Genomic DNA, 16,493 nt, shown 5'->3' with positions numbered 1-16,493 from the left:
ATATTTTACAGTGTTAACATTGAATTCTAGAAAATCATCCACATTATTACAGAAGGACTTTTAAAATATATATGTACCGACAACAGGGGAAACTGCCCACATCCCAACTGTGTGGTTGTCTATATAAAAATAAATATTTTTTTAGTTAGGCAATTGTTTTCCTTTTAGAGGCAAACTGCCTTTTCTAGACCTGAATTTAAAAACATTCTGCTTTTCACCTCTCTACATTTAACTGCAGATGTTTAACTTATTGAGACCTACAGATAGAGCAGATCACAGGATGATGGACATAAGTAATATGAGATTCTCTGATGACAAATGCTATCCATGTGCTGAGTAATAGCATTTTGCATTTAGCCTAAAGCACACAACTTCATCGCTAGCACAAGGGCTTAGCTACACTAGAAAATTTTGATGCTTTAATTATACCAGTATAGTTATAGCAGTAACTCCCATCCCAGTGTGGATGCAGTTATCATTATAAAAGAGCTGTTATAGCTTATTCCATTTCAGAAATCAAAATAAGCTATACTGATACAACTGCATCCACACTATGGGTTTTACAGTAAAACAAAAACAAACGAAAAACCCCATGGCACTAACCAACGTATTTATTATACCCTTATAACTCTTCTAGCATAGACCACGCCTAATTCCATTGACTTCAGTGGAATTCTACCTGGACTGAACCTGCCCTTATGTTTGAGAGACAATAAAAGGCACTGTCCTGGCCGTGCATCTCAGTAAACCTGCAGTGTTGTTATAGCCACCCATGCTGGTCCCAGGATATGAGAGAGACAAGGTAAGCAAGGTGACATCTTATATTGGACCAACGTCAGTTGGAGGGAGAGAAGAGACAAACTCTGGCACTCCAGAGAGCATTTTTCTCCACTTGAAGAAGAGCTCCAAAGCCTGCTTCTTGTCTCACCAACAGAAGTTGGTCCAATAAAAGGTATTATTACCTCACACTCACCCTGTCTCCATGTTACAGAGGGAAGGCCAGGCAGGGCTGCCCCGGGTAGCCAGCCAGAGTAGATTTCCTTTTCTCTTGCCCAGCTTTTCACCAAGGGCAAGGTATTACTCCAGATCCTTGCGTCCTACGCCTGCTCCGTTACTCCCCCCACCCCACCTGCTGTCTTTCCCCTTGGCCTCAGTGAGCCCACTTTTCCCAGCCTCCTCCCAGGCTGCCGGCTCCCTAGTGATGTGCTGAGATTTCCATTTCCTCTCCTCCGCCTGTTACACAGGGCGGTTGGTGGAGCTGCTGAGAGGCAGCTCGCGTTCCCTCTCCATTTTCACACAGCCCCTCACCCCCTTTGCTGTCTTTCCCCATCTCTCTCTTGCTGGACTTGGCTTTATTTGGCGCTCCCGGAAGCCGCGGTGCGTGTCTCTCTGCCGGCCTGACTGACACCAGCTCCCCCGGAGGGGAGGGGAGGGGAGGGAGGAGGCGGCCGCGGTCAGGGACTGTCCCCGCAGCGAGGACGCGAGCAGGGGGCTCCTCCAGCCAGGTAATTCCAGAGCAGCCCGCGGCGGGCCGGGGGGAGCCCGCTGTGGAGGTGCCGCAGGAGGGCTGGGGTGGGGGTAGCCTTGCGGGGCGATCCGGAGTGGCGCGGTATGTGTGTGTACGCGCGCGAGGCGGAGCGGCGGCTGTCGGGGGCCGTGCCGAGGGGCCCTGCGTTGCCAAGCGGCTGCTGCCTGCGGAGGACGTCTTGGGGGAGGGGGGGATGCTGAAGGGTGAGATAGGGGGTTTATTGGGCCATGATCCCCAAGCGGTGCTGCCCTTGCAGGCTTCGGGGGCGGGCCTGCATAGCGACAGAGCTGCCTTTGCCTCCTGTATCTGGGTCAGCTCTGCACACTGGTGCTGCCTCCCCCACATGCTCTGGGGCGGGGGCCTGTTGCTGGCCAGGGCTCGGGCCCGCTCTGCAACTTTCGGCTCAGCCCCCGAAAAGCCCCAACATCACCCCCCCCTCCCCCAATGAAGCCAGGCTGACAGCTGCACGCAGCACCAGTGAAGCGCTTCCACAGAACCAGGGCTTTTATTATTACAGCTGTACCGGCATATTCTGCTTTTCAACCTCGTATTCAGCAGAGGAGGAGGGGGGAAGGTGTGTGACAGCCCCTGAGAGCAGCACTGCAGGATTTGACTTGTTGAGGGTAGACAGCCATAAGGTTTGCTGGATTAGAAACCCCACACCCGCATCACCCTGTCTTTCTAAGAGATTATCGGAAACCGTCTGGTTGTTCATTTAGATCTGAGTGTCAAGTGATGCCCTGCTAATTCGGACAGTGCAAGACTAAGATTGGCTAATTTTGCTCACGAGCCAAGGCTATTTGATCGTGGCTAGGCTTAAAATGTGCCAGGGAACACCTAGAGCCACAGAAGCAAAATTTTAGGTGGCAGAGATTTAGATTGGTGATTAGCCTACAGGTATAGCTGCATGGGAAGCAAAGGGTTAAAGAGCAATTTAGGCTATACTATGGAAAGAGGGGACATGTAACAGAGAGATACTACTTATAGGGATGCTACAAAACCAAAGGAGGAAGGTGGGGGTGGGTCAAGAAAGAAGAATCAAGGAACTCAAAAGCCTACACCTTGTATTTTGAAATAAATGAACATTTTAAAGGAATACTCTCAACAGATTAATTTTGCACAATAGCAGAGTAGAACTGATCATGAGCCCACCTGAAAGACTATAAAATAAATGTAATTTTTTTAATGACTGGGAATTTCGAGCCATATGTTTGCAATAGATGAACATAACTAATGGCTTATATTAAATCAGACCAAATTTAATCATAATTAGTAAAAAAAATTAAATAAAGGACTTTTGAAAAAATGACTTCTGAAGTTCTGTTATCTAAATGTGTTCTACTAATACAATGATAGCATATATTTTTTTCTTTAAACATTGATCTAGAGGCAGCTATATTAACAGTTGTTTAAAAAAGGGGACTACTGTGTTTTTTAAAAATGATGCAGGATATAAAGACAAAAGTGGTGTTTGGTTCAGTGGGTACCATGTTTCATTGTTCGATGAAATCATTATCTGGAAACCATTTATATTTCAGGGAGTGAGTGGTATTTTTAAAAGTATATTGTAGATGGTGGGGGCGATTAAAACCATCCCACAAAATTGCAAGCTGTTAAAAACTGTTTCTAAAGATGTCCTTATTGCATAATACATTAGCAAAATGAATATTTTCACATCCTAATTTTTATGCCTCAGACATATTGAAGCAGGTTTTTCTTTTGTTTACAGGTCACAGAACAATAAAGTTTCCTTTAGCTTTTGTTTAACACTATAAACTTTAAAACAAGAATTCCATACCAAAATTGAAAGTGTGGGAGAACAGGGGAAGCTTTTAAACAATATAATACTATGAACAGTGCTTTTTCTGTAGGGAAGCAAGGTGTGTAGAATAATATGACATTTTAGATCTTTGTTGTAATAAAATGTTACAAGGTTCTTAGAATATTTCTGTGATTCATCAACCTCTTCTCCCTCAGGAAAGTGAGCACTGCTCAGATCTAGATGGTGCACAGGCAGAACTCCAAGTGTAATGAATAAAATATGTTTTCTCTGTTAAATAAAAATGAAAAAGGTGTGCGTTATTTACTACAGTAGGTCTAACACATTACATGGCTTAGTCATCCATTGTAGACAATGGCAAATACTTCAGTGAAAAAAAATGCTTAGTATCCTCAGTCCTGTAGCTAATGATGAGTGATCTTGGTATATTAAGATCCTACATTAACTAAAGTATAAACAAAGAAATATTTGTTTACCTATGTTCATATCAGACTTCCACATTCCAAACCATAACTCACCTAAATCTCTCTTGCAAGAGTAATACTGAAAATCCTGATAGTGGCTCCAAAAGAACACTAAAATTACCATCTATACAGGACTATATTTCATGGGAATCTGGAATTTTACCCTAAATTATCATACACTGGAGAAAGAATGTGGCCCAGTGGAGCAAGCAGGAGGACTGGAAGTCAGGAGACCCATATTTTGTTCCTGGCTTTACCACTGGCTTTTAGTGTGACTTGATGCAAGTCATTTAATTTTGCTGTACTTCAGTTTACAGTCTTTAAGGAATAAGGACATTTACCCACCTTAATAAAATGCTTTGAGATCCATAGAGGAAAAATGCTGGCATGCCAAGTACCTTTAATGGAATGGTCATTGTGGTTTTGCGCAGACTTCATTGCCCTAAAAATCATATGCAAAAAACAAAAAAAAAATTTAGTAGGTGTGTCTTAGTAAGACACTTTTATAGTAAAAATTGGGAAAATTCCTTTACTTCTCACATTTATTAGGCAAACAAAACAGTAAGTTAACCCTGATTTGCACTAAGTTTTCAGGCACGTAGATCTTATAACAGACTAAGGAAGAGACTTTGTTTGGCTGCATTATTCAATTTTTAAAAATTCTTTCCTCTTAATTTTAGATGTTTCTCTTGTATTTGGAATGCAAAAGACAAGTTATTTTGTATAGCTAACTTAACAGTTATAAATTCCCATGAATGGTAACCAAAGCTGTCTAGTTTATGCCAAGAGTTCCCAAATCTTTTGGAAAACTGGTAATAGTTTATCAGACTAAGGGCCCAGTCAGACTCCTATATAGGGCTGGTGCTACCATTTAGGCCAACTAGGCAGTTGCCTAAGGCGCCAAGATTTGGGGGCACCAAAAAGCAACACCCCCGATTTTTTTTAAAGTGTTTCAGCAGCCACTGTGCTGGGAGGGAGAGGGAGTCTGAGCCGCCAGCAGGCAGCCCAGAGGTTCCCCTTGGTCAGTGCGCCGCCGCCGGCAGGCAGCCCAGAGGTTCCCCTGGATCAGTGCGCCGCTGCCGGCAGGCAGCCCAGGGGTTTGGGCTGCCGGCGGCACGCTGACCCAGGGGAACCCCTGGCTGCCTGCCGGCAGCTCAGACTCCCTCTCCCTCCGAGCGCAGCGGCTGCTCCATCCCACGTGATTCTTCTTATTGCCGGCAGTGGCGCCAGCAGCTAGGCAGAGCTCTGCTTAGTGCACGTGGCACAAGCCTGGCAATGGGCGCGACAGCAGGGCTTCTGGAGCAGAGGTGAGCTGGGGTGGGGAGTGCTGCTCAGACTGGAGCTCCCGCAGGGCTGGGGGACGCAAGGTGGAAGTTTCGCCTAGGGCTCGAAACTTCCTTGCACTGCCCCTGCTCCTATAGATATCAGTGAGAGCTTGTTCAGGTGCTAAGTCTTTGCATGTATCTCTAGTTCATCTGTACATAGTAACCTAGGCCTGATCTACACTGGAGGCGGGGGGGTCAATCTAAGTTACGCAACTTCAGCTACATGAATAACGTAGCTGAAGTCGACATACTTAGACCTAGTCACTGCAGTGAGTCGACTGCTGCTGCTCCCCCATTGACTCCACTTGCGCCTCTTGCGGCGGTGGAGTACAGGAGTCAATAGGAGAGCACTCAGGGATCAATTTATTGCATCTAGACTAGACGTGATAAATCAATTCCTGCTGAAGCGATCACTGTCTGCCGATCCTGCGGGTAGTGTAGACATACCCTTACAGTGGCACTTGGGCTGCTGAAGACTTCAGTCTTATGGTTGCAGGAGGACGTTCCATCAAGTGTTAACACACATACACGAGAGTGACCCACTCTTGTGAGGTGTTGAGCTAGTGGTGGCTGGTGGTCTTCAGCATCTCAAGACTTAGGCTGGCCAGAACAGGCAGGAGTACTAATTATAAAAGCCTGATCTGCAGGTACTACTATGCATTAGAAATCACTGGTTCAATGAATAAGGTTTGTGGCCTAGTTAAAAAGTAGATAAGTGGCCAACTACATAATTGATTAAAGTATCTGATTTAGTTCCAAGGCAGTGAGTTAAAATCCTATTACAGCATACGATTTTTAATATTTCAGTCCAGTTTTTCCATCAATGTAACTGCATATTAATGTGCTACTTTTCTGAAGCAAGACAATCAATGATTCAACACATTCTGCACCTAACCACCAGTGATTTAGGGAAAAGAACAATTCAGCCATATGAAGATTTCATGTCAATCAGAACAGCCATGTTAGAAAAGGTTAACTGTACAAATGGTCAAGTTAAACAACACCTAATCAGGACTAACTTGGTCTTCTGGAGTTAATAATTCCACATATTGAAACTCTGACAGGGGATAAGTTGTGTACAACTCTGTCACCCTCAGATATAGTTCTCAAAAATGGAATAAAGTTGAGCTTGGTCACTATTAGAAGGGAAGCTCTTCAGATAGAAACCAAGGTGCTATAAAAATGTTGTTGGTAATTCAGTAGGTGGCACTCTTCATTCTGTGTCAGAAGTGAACACATTCCCCAGGATAGTTCTGGAGACACAGTGGTATTAGAGCCTTTGTCTTTGGAATGAGACATGAAAAAAGGACCTGATTACTTGTGATCAGTAAAGATCACAGCGCTTTTTGCAAGAGTAATAATGGTACCCACCTTGTCCTAGCCCTATTCCAGACATTCCTCCAACTGCCATTTCTTTTGTAGTTTAAACAGGATATGGCAGTATTCTTCACTTGTTCTAAACTCCTGTGAGTTGTTAGACTAATGCTATATGTCACACCAGAAGTGGTTACATTCCCATATTGAATGAAGTGCTTCCTCTGCTTATAAAGTTCAGACTTAATGTGGTCCATGAGTGATGAATTTTATAATTATGGTTGGCTGAACTGTCCTCATTTTCTGATTGTGAAATTTATTGGATCATGTAGTATATACATGGTAACTGTTTTCCATCCTCCTTTCTCAATCCACTAGTATCAGCGCGCCGCCACCATCAGGCGGCCCAGGGGTCTGCCCTAGCTCTCTTACAGAAATGGACCAATTCTCATTGTCAGGTTCAGATGATGTTATTCTACCTCATTTTGCAGAAAGGCTCCTTCCCCATCCTTAAGTACTAGGATAGCAGGGGCAGGACAGAGGAGTGCTCCACAAATGCATGGTATGTTTCTCTGCGGTAGCATGAAAGAGGATTTGGGTGTGGTGGAAAGTGGGCTAAGAGAGTGTGGTCAGTTAGTATGCCACAGGCCTCACTTAGGACTTTATGTAAATCTCTTAGAAGAGAATTGGAGTCTTTCCACTGACTTTAGTGGGAGTTGAATCAGGCTTTGTGAAGCCACAGCTGATACAGCCCACTGAGTGCAGTATTACTAGCAACAGAGTAACTGCTTACTCGTCCCTACATACCTCCTGAACTTGCAGGAGGATTCCTGCCTGGTTTCTTTTAAATCTTGAGTAATACTCACTCACTCAGATTTGAGTGGGAGAATGTGATGAAAAGATTACTCATTGACAGCACATTTTGTCTGAATAAAACAAAATTGAATGAGGAATGCAGGATTTAGCAGAGTATGGACATTCTCAAGAGCTAGGGAATACTATAGAGAAACGATCAAGTTTGCCCTAAGTGGTAGTAACAGCAACTTAATGGTTGCCAGTTCTGGAAGTTTTGCCTAGAGACTATTGTCTTCTTTTCTGCCATGATTTTTTGTTGTTGTAGGTTACCATAATTCTGGCTGGTCAAAGAAGTGAAACACTGACAGCTTCTTTGCATTGGGGAGCATGCTCTTTTAAATAGAACAAATGCGTTTTAAAAGCACAACTTAGATAGAATTCTAATTTAGTTAAGGATTTTACCATTCAATCTTATTGGGTGAGGTTGCCATACTTCACCAGCTCCAACATCTGTGGCCACATGCAGTATATTCTCCAAGTTCAGCAGTGCAGTTTGCTTGCATACAGTAATCAGATTTGTGGGATGTAATTAAGTGGCTTGCAAGCCCTATAGAATGCTTGATTACTTGAAAAGTATTGTGCTAATACATGGCAAATGGGTGCCTAAGAACACAGTACATCTATTGATGGGAAAAATACTTAAAATCTTACACATTGTTGTCATGAAGAGAAGCAAGTAAAGCCAGACAAAAGATAAGGAGAGAACTGGGAACACAGTGACATAAAAGGAAGCATAAGTGATTGAGAGTGTACTAGGAAATGGGTTGCCGTGGTTATTTTAACTCTATTGTAGCAATCAAGGATTGCTAATTTGATGGATGATTAAATAATGAACTTTTTTTTGTTATCACCATTGATAAAGCATTAAGAATTATTCAGCTGTTGATGGGAGTGTTTTTTGTTTTTTTAAAACTGGATATTCATGTGTAATTAGAGAATGAACTGCTATTTCAAGGCATACTAAATATATATATGGACATACTATATTAAAAAATGTGAATCAGTAAAATATTTCAAAGACCTCAGCACACTCAGTGTGTGCATGCACAGATCCTTGAATAATTATCCTGGCATGTGCTATTGCTTACCTGTAATTATATGAGACTAAATTGGGATATAATAAGAAATTTAAGATGTGTTTCTAATCTTAGTCTCTGTTTTGCTGGATGGGATTTTTTTTAAATGTAAGCTCTCCCAATATAAAATATTGTCAAAATATAAAATGCCACACTGTCCTCTTGAATTTTTTTTTTAAACTTTAGTCTGTTGGACAAAACACAGGAAAGAGGAAGAGTGACAGAAAAACCAAACACACACTAGGTAGGCTCTGCAGTACTAGTCAATTTGCATACCAACTCTATGAAGTCAAACAAAGGAAAAAAGCTTGGGGATAAGTAGGCGAAAACAAGGAAAGGTCAGGATTTTCCCTTCTCCATAGAGGTCTCTTCTGATAAAACAGCTTTTAAGACTTAACACTGTACCTGAAGAGTGTAGCTCACAGAAAAAAACCCTTTGAATACCATCCTGTATGCCTAGAATATATTATACTAAAAAGACCCATTTTGTTATTAATAGAACATCAGTTTCCATCATCTGTATCCATCAAGATACAGATATGAAAGTTCCTTTATACTTTGTACCACACTAGAACCAGTCAAAAGCTTCAAACACTGACAATTTTTTCCATTTCAAATTTTAACCACCACCCCCCACCCCATGCACACTTTTTGCCTAGTTTTTTCCAAAGCAGTTAAAGCTAGTCAAAATGTTAGCATTTTGATTATTTTTTTTGCCATAAAAATGCAAAAGCATTGCATTAATTTTTTAAAAAAATGTTTAGAACAGACAGCTGTCCTCTACACGTAGTAGCACTGTTTGTAAAACAACCTGCAGCAGGGCCAAGAACAAAGTGAGAAGAAAGCTCACCAAAGACTCAGGTTTGAGTACAAAGTTACCCTCTCTCTAGGTAGGGTTTTACTGCAAGGATTCTTGTTTAATCTAAATTGACATTAATTTGGCATGTCTCTAGTTACATTCTTTCCATGGAGTTAACATAAAAAGAAAGTACTAACCATACAAGGTAGCACTTCTGTTTCTCTAACATGCCATATGTGAGCTGCTGGCAAACACATTGTTCTTATCACACTGTCTTCTATGAGAGAAATTCCCATTTTGTCTCCTCCTTCCACTTATGCTTTATGGTGGGGCAAACTCACCACCCATACTCTTTCTTTTTCTTTTTCTTTTTCTTTTTCTTTTTCTTTTTCTTTTTCTTTTTCTTCCTCCTACTCCTCTTCCCTCCCATCCCTTTTAAGGTGATGAAACTAAATAGGTTCTGCTGCACTTAATTAGTCCCATTCTTCCTCTCCCCTCCCCGCCCTTTCTGACTGGGAATTAATCCCTAAAACCATAAGCCATTGGCTGGCACAGTGGGGTCTCATTTTATGAACAACCTGAGTGTGGAGAGCAGCAAAGATTTGGGTTCCTCACCAGGAAATGCCAACACACCTGTAACAATTTAAAGGAGATTACATGTCAATTACAGGGGAAAGTAGCTATTCTTTGCATTTCAGCTTACATTGGCATGTTTTATGACAATTAAACTATGATTGGATGCTTCTCCAGTTTGAGAAGAATTCCAGGAACATGTTGGCATGTTTCTCCTAACTTAGTATATGCTGTACTGCTTTCTTAGCTAGCAGATGAAACAAGCCTTCCTGATATAGATTGCTACATACTACTCTAAACCTGTAAGACCTTTGTGGTTGGCTTTAAGATGCTACCTTTTTAGAATAGTGGAGGCTTGATTTTTGTATAGTTTGTAGTGCAGTTCCATCTTATCAGAGAGCAAATGCTACATGGGCCACTATAATTTGAAGACTATGATAGTGATTTCTCCAAGCAGTGTAAGGGATTTAGTAACAAAACTTCCAAATTGCATCTCATGAGGTTGCACAGAAACAACCGAGGGCAGAATTTGCCCTGCACTATCTGTAGTGTGGTGGAGATATGTGAGAAAGAAAGGACCCAGCTTGACTTTCAGATCCCAAGCTGATTTTGAAGGGGCTGGCAGCTAGGGAAAAAAAAAATCTTTGTAATTTTAAACTGAGTGAATATGGTAAGGAATCAAAAAGTCCCATGCAACATAGAACCCTAAGATACCCTATGATACTATTTTTACAGTTACTTTTCAGAGTAAAACTACACTTAAGAGAGGGCAGCCTTTCTTCTGTTCAAAACTGGAATCTTTGCTCTTCTGATTGTCATCATATTTTTTCACTTTTTATTTTCGTATGTCACTGTGCTACTTACCCTCATGGACTCATTATAGCTTGTTTCTACTTGAGACAAAGCAATATGGTTTTCTCCCGTCAGTCATACAGAATGATGGCAGGTGCAGGCCCATTTGTGCTGCTCTTTCTTTGTCTGCTAGGCTGACAAATATTTGAGGTGAAGCGTGTCAAGAGAAGTTATTCTGCAGTTTTGTTCTTTCCTAGGTTATACACATAAGTATATTTGTAGGTAGAGGTCAGATGGGGGTAGTGGAAGGAATGGTGATTCTGTTTTAAGGTCTATCTATAAAATATGCTCTGCCCATGTCTCCATAGGCTGTGCTAGGCTTCTTGGGCTTGGATTAAAAATAAATGGTGACCCGCGCCAACACCACCCACTTGTGACACCAAAATGAGATATCACAGTAAATTGTGCAGGTCCATGATCCCCTCTCCTTTCTTACATGCGTGAAATAATTAATAGCATTGGTATTTAATTATCATCATTGGGCATCTGAGTTAACACCCTAGTGAGCACCTTTCAGAGATATTGTTCCAGGCTTTTTCCAGGCCCAGGTAGCCTATGTCTTTACTGGGAAGAAAAAGAAAGCTGTGTTTTTTACATCAGATAGTTGTCTGTAGACTGTAGATGGTCCTTATTTCAAGATGATGAGTCAGCCCAACCTCACTTTAGAGTATTTTACAACTTCACTTTTAGACCTTAGCACATGAGATTTGTGTAGAATGTGGAAGGAAGAGAGTCTGTAGTTTTTTTTTAGGGGTAAACAATACTCATTTTAAAAAAAAGTTCTTATGTTTTCATAAAATCTTGCACATTGTGGAATCTCTCATGGTGCCTTCTACCTTATTTCATTCAGACAAAATACTCGGTATGTTAAAAAACAAACAATTTTTGGAATGTTTATGACCACCCCACTCACTGAATATGCAGATTAAATTTTGCAAATTTTGTTCTGGTTGCTAGGGTAGTTTAATAATACATAGTTTATTGGAATCTAGTATTACACATGTGGTATCTCTGAGGGATTAACACTTTTAGCAATTATGTTTATTAGGAAATAACATTCGCATACCCTGGATGTCACTTACTAGGATAAAATGTTCACAACCTTAAATGGAGCATGTGTGCATGAAACCTGTTAAGTAAATGATGAAGGAGGAGGGGTTTCATGCTTTGAAAGCTAGCTGTTTATTTGATTTGTTCACTTCATGTACTTTTAAAAGAGAAAGAAGACAACATAACTGATGAGAGGTCAGATCTTACAGAAGCAAATACAAAGACCTTCTTTGTTTCTTTAATTGAAGCTGTATAGTTATTAGTAAAAACAACCAAGACAGAATCTTACCACAGTATATACGATTGGAAAGATCTAGGAAATCCAAGGAAAGAATGTACATTCACAACCCAACTTTTAGTCCAGAATTAACTGCGTTCCATATTGTATCTGTAAATAGCAGGTACAAATGATTGCAGGCACAACCTTATGCCAACAATTATTTACAACTATATTTCAGTCACTAGGATATCCAAGTCCCTAATTTGCAGATGCCGTCAGGCTGTGCAAGTAACCAAAATTGCACTGACCGTCATTTATACCCGTCATTTGGAGATGTAAAAATAGAGACCACTTTTGGAAACCCATCCCTTAAAATATAACAGATTTACTGGGGAAGAGAGTGGAGATGGTTTTTCTAATGTTGCGATGATGCAAGCTAAGTAGTTTTTATAAGGGAGATCAGTAAACCTGTCCTTATCCTAGAAATTGATGAAAGTTAAAATCACCAAAAACTACAGAAGAATGATAGGACTGTAAAACCTGTGCTCATATGCAAATATCTAACATTGCTTGTGTCTTTCAGAATGGCGGAGACAGGGATGTTGATGGAGAGGCTGGAAAAAGCTGTAATTCGACTTGAATCATTGTTTTCAGATTCACACAGATCCATTGGAATGGAGTGTGGAGCTGTAAATGGCGTCAATGGAGGTATGAGTGGCTCTTTCAAGAACTGCATGCCTTTTTTTGGAATGCCAGATATATAGCTTGTAAGTAGAGCATGTTTTTTGTTCCAAGAGAGAAAGAACAATCCCAGCCCCTTGAGAGCTGCACATTAGCAGAAAGCAATTTTTTTCTTTTTGTAGAACAGTTGGAAAATGTCAGGAGGCAACCTTAATCTTAATCATAAGCATACATTAGCATGCCCTAGAAAATTCAAGATTTGAACTAGTCTTAAATATATAGTCCATATTTCAAGCTTTATGGCTCTGTTTTACTGTTTATATTGTTACAGAGCACTCGCCAGTTGAAAATGTCTGCCGAGGCTAATTAGCAGAAGACATGGGTGTTCCTGAAAAGTCAGAACATACATTTTACTGAAGAAATCAGCAATCAGGATTTATTTTCCAGCTCTTGAATTGAATTTCACTGTGTGGAAACACTGCATTTAATAGCTTGATCCCCTTAATCACAGCTGAACTTGTTCATAAGCATTTGCTGACTAATTGCTGCCACCATGGCAGTATTGGCCTTATTTTACACTCTCTTTCATCCTCTGCCCCCAGAAGTGCATCTCCAAAGCCCTAGAGTTTGGAACAGAGGAAGGAAGGCTAGGATTACAATCTACCCACGCTTGTCTGTACCATGTTGCCAAGCCATACTTACTCACACTGTGCAGATCTTAAGTTAGACTTTTGGTCGTCCTTGACATTTCCAGGTTAAGCAAACTGCATGAGCAAATAGTCAGACAAGAACACATGACCCACACAGAAGCTGGGAAAATAAGTAACTATTAAGAACTATGTATTTTCAAAACATAGGCTTCAGTCCTGCAATGAGCTCCACGGAGGGAAGACCGCTGCATCCACAGAAAACTCACTGCAGATTGGAGCCATTTTCACTAAGGTCCCTGTTCTGATTATTTTAATTGCAAAGCCACATCTACCCATTACATTTGCACATCCCTGTGCCTATGGGGCCAGCTACATCAGGTGGGAGATTCACTACTACGGAAAGTGGTGCTTTTAAATCCTGGCTGAACTGCACAGGAACTCAACCAGCAAAGCCTGTCTATGAGAGGTTGTAAATCAACACATCTCCCAACTGGTCTGGTCCTGCCTGTTCTGGAGGCTGCATCCAAGTTTCCTGGAGGAGCAGGGGCTACAGGATGTTCCCTATATGGCACTCTTGCCATAGGCAATTACCACAGATGTGAGCCCAGAACCTAGGCTGTGCTGACAGAGTGCATAGAGCCCACATCATGTGCAGTATCACACTCAACCAGTCCATGAGTTTGGAGAGATGGTATCAGTTCTAGCAATAGTGTTCATTTTAGGCCATTGTTACGTATGTGGTGCCAGGAGCACAGCTATACGTTATATGCCTGTGATGGTATGTTTCAGGGCAGGTTCTCACATTCCAAATAGCCTCTATGGCTAAACATGATGGCCCAAGTTCCTCACCAGGGATGAATTTGGCTCAGTAACATGACATATAAAGTTCCCTGTCTGTATTTATTCACGTCACTTTCCTTAACGGTGTCCCTCAAAGATGGAGGCTCTGGGCATACCATGTTTAAAGCCACGTTATCGCTTAATAGACTTAGAGATTTCAGTTGCACCTGTCTTATAAGAATGGAGTGTGTCTTTATTTCGTTTAAAACAAGAACTTATGTAAAAGAGTATGTGTTCTTTCATAGCAATGACCCAAATAATTTACCATGGCTTACTTCAGAATATATTTGTGATCAGTTAGGCTTGAATGTATATTGTATTCCATCTTAGCTGGTTAATATTTTTATCATACATGGCACAAGGGAGAAGAGTATACATTTTGGTCCTGAAGATTATGGTGGCAGGGTTGCAGGAAAAACATGCAGTTTCTGAATTACAGAAAGGTCCACAGCAAACTCTAGGATATGGTCTCAGAAATCAGCAGCTTTGCTTCCTAAAAATAGGTGTAGCTGTGTTCTGACTTTCTACAGTGTTAGTGCAGTTGATGGGCTACTCTTTGAATCTCTGTGCTCCAGAATAAAAACTTAAAATGAGTGTCTTGGAGACTGGCATGGATTTTTACAAAGAATATAAATGAGCTTTGGAAAACATTTTATTCTCCAACTCCACCATAAAAAACTTTGTGCAGTAGGTCCCACAAGAAACTTACACATAAACATTTATGAAAGCCTAGAAATTCCTTAGAATTAAAGGTCAGAGGAATTAAAGGTGAGAGGAAAAGTAAGTGACATAAGGAGACCAGGACAGCCTAGGCATTCCATCAAGCAGCTTAAGCACAGAATGCTAAACACAGGCAATTCCTAGTCCTCATTGTCAAAGCTAATGTTTTCTGTCAAAGGGCCAAAATGCTGTTACTGCAAAAAGAGCTTTCAGGGTTATTAATCAGGGTTCTGCAGTAGTGCAGTGCCAACTGGTTAAGACCGCATTGGGCAAAGCCTGGTGTCCCTTCAGAACAGATTTTACTTTTTACCAAGTAGAAGAGAAGCTCAGAGAGAGAGGAAGGAGAGAATTTTGACCCTGATTCTTCAAAGCACTTGAATGGCTTAAATTTACACATGTGCTGGATGAGGGCCATAGAGGTGATATATCTCCATAGAGAGGATATATAGACGGCATATCAGGAAGTGAAAAAGGGACTGGAAAATATCCAAGAAAAGATTACTTTCTCTGGCTTAAATGATATATAAGGCTATTCAGAAAGCCAATTTGGTGTAAGAAACTGATTCTTACCTGGGTTTCCCAATAGTCAAGACAATCCACGTCCAGTTTAAATAGAATCCATTGTATCAGGATACAGTAGTATACTCTCTATGAAAAATCATTCTTGTAGTCTTCAGCTTGGTATGTTAACGGTCACATAGTCATTGAGATTAATAATTTCGTAAAGTTAGATTTTTTTCTAGTGACTGGATGAGCTTTTATCATTAACAGAATTTGCAGTTTTGCAAACTCAGACAACAGAGCAAGGAGATTCCAAAGCTGTGCTTCAGTATACTGATCGCTTAGGAACTAGTTTCCTCATATCGTAGAATTGCACTGTTGCCATATTGAAGTCCCATTTTCCTAGAAATTGACTTATTGTTTTTTAATGTCTGCCAAACAATTTATAAAGCTTCAGGAATGGGTGTGTGGAATAAACATAGCAGTGGTTCAGTATAGATTCCTTTAGGGGGATGACACTTGTTTTATGTATATTAATAGCACTGTGTTAATAAAAAGGTCTAAATCATGCTTATCTGTCCATTCTGACTTTGCAGTATTGAAGAATATTTATTTTAGCACCTGTTATTTTAGTACAAAAGCAGCTAGCCACATACAGTATATAGATTACATTATTTTCACGTGGCTAGCCAGGTTCCGCTGGGAGCAATATTGTTTGGTTGTTGCTAGAAATAATGCTTATACATTAATTTTACTGATTTTCAAGTCAGTGAATATGGCAAAATATTACAACAATATTTTCCCACCTCTACAGTATTTTTCCCTCCAGCAGCAAAAGACAGTATTACAAATTACTAACTTTATGAACCGGTTGTAATAAAATGCCTTTCTCCCAAAGGTGTAGCACCATACGTAGAAGCCTTTGACAGACTGTTAAATGGGAGTGTGGCTGAGTTTCTCAGGAATAGCAAGATCCTTGAAGGTGATGTGAAGATACATGTGAGTATTTTCCCATTTCCTCCCAATATAACTATGGTTTGTCTGTAAATGCACAAAACCTCCTCTACCAGTCTGGATTGTGGAGAGGGCGATGGAATTCTCATTGCTGTTGCTTTAATTATTATTAGTAGTAGTTCCCAGAGATCTCAATCAGATAGAGCCACATTGTGCTAGTGCAGTGGTCACCAACCTTTTAGTCTGGTGGGCGCCAGACGAAGGACCGTGGCAGTGGTCGAGCATGCGCCGAAATGCCACCGAATTTCTGC

General features: G+C 41.0%; 1 protein-coding gene across 2 annotated transcripts in view; it reads left to right on the top strand.

The window, feature by feature from the left end:
- The first annotated feature begins 1,222 nt into the window (after positions 1–1,222).
- The window catches only part of CAP2 (cyclase associated actin cytoskeleton regulatory protein 2), a 91,701-nt gene continuing 76,430 nt past the window's right edge, over positions 1,223–16,493 (top strand). The window contains exons 1-3 of one of the 2 annotated variants that reach the window (XM_032764351.2): positions 1,223–1,505; positions 12,420–12,544; positions 16,127–16,227. In XM_032764351.2, the coding sequence (XP_032620242.1) occupies positions 12,421–12,544; positions 16,127–16,227 (225 nt within the window). In that variant the 5' untranslated portion in view covers positions 1,223–1,505; position 12,420. The other variant, XM_032764352.2, reaches the window with a different exon arrangement.

This window comes from Chelonoidis abingdonii, chromosome 2 (genome assembly GCF_003597395.2).
Source record: "Chelonoidis abingdonii isolate Lonesome George chromosome 2, CheloAbing_2.0, whole genome shotgun sequence".
Taxonomy (NCBI): domain Eukaryota; kingdom Metazoa; phylum Chordata; order Testudines; family Testudinidae; genus Chelonoidis; species Chelonoidis abingdonii.
The sequence above is the reverse complement of the archived record's forward strand: the minus strand, read 5'-3'. Positions and strand labels throughout refer to the sequence as shown.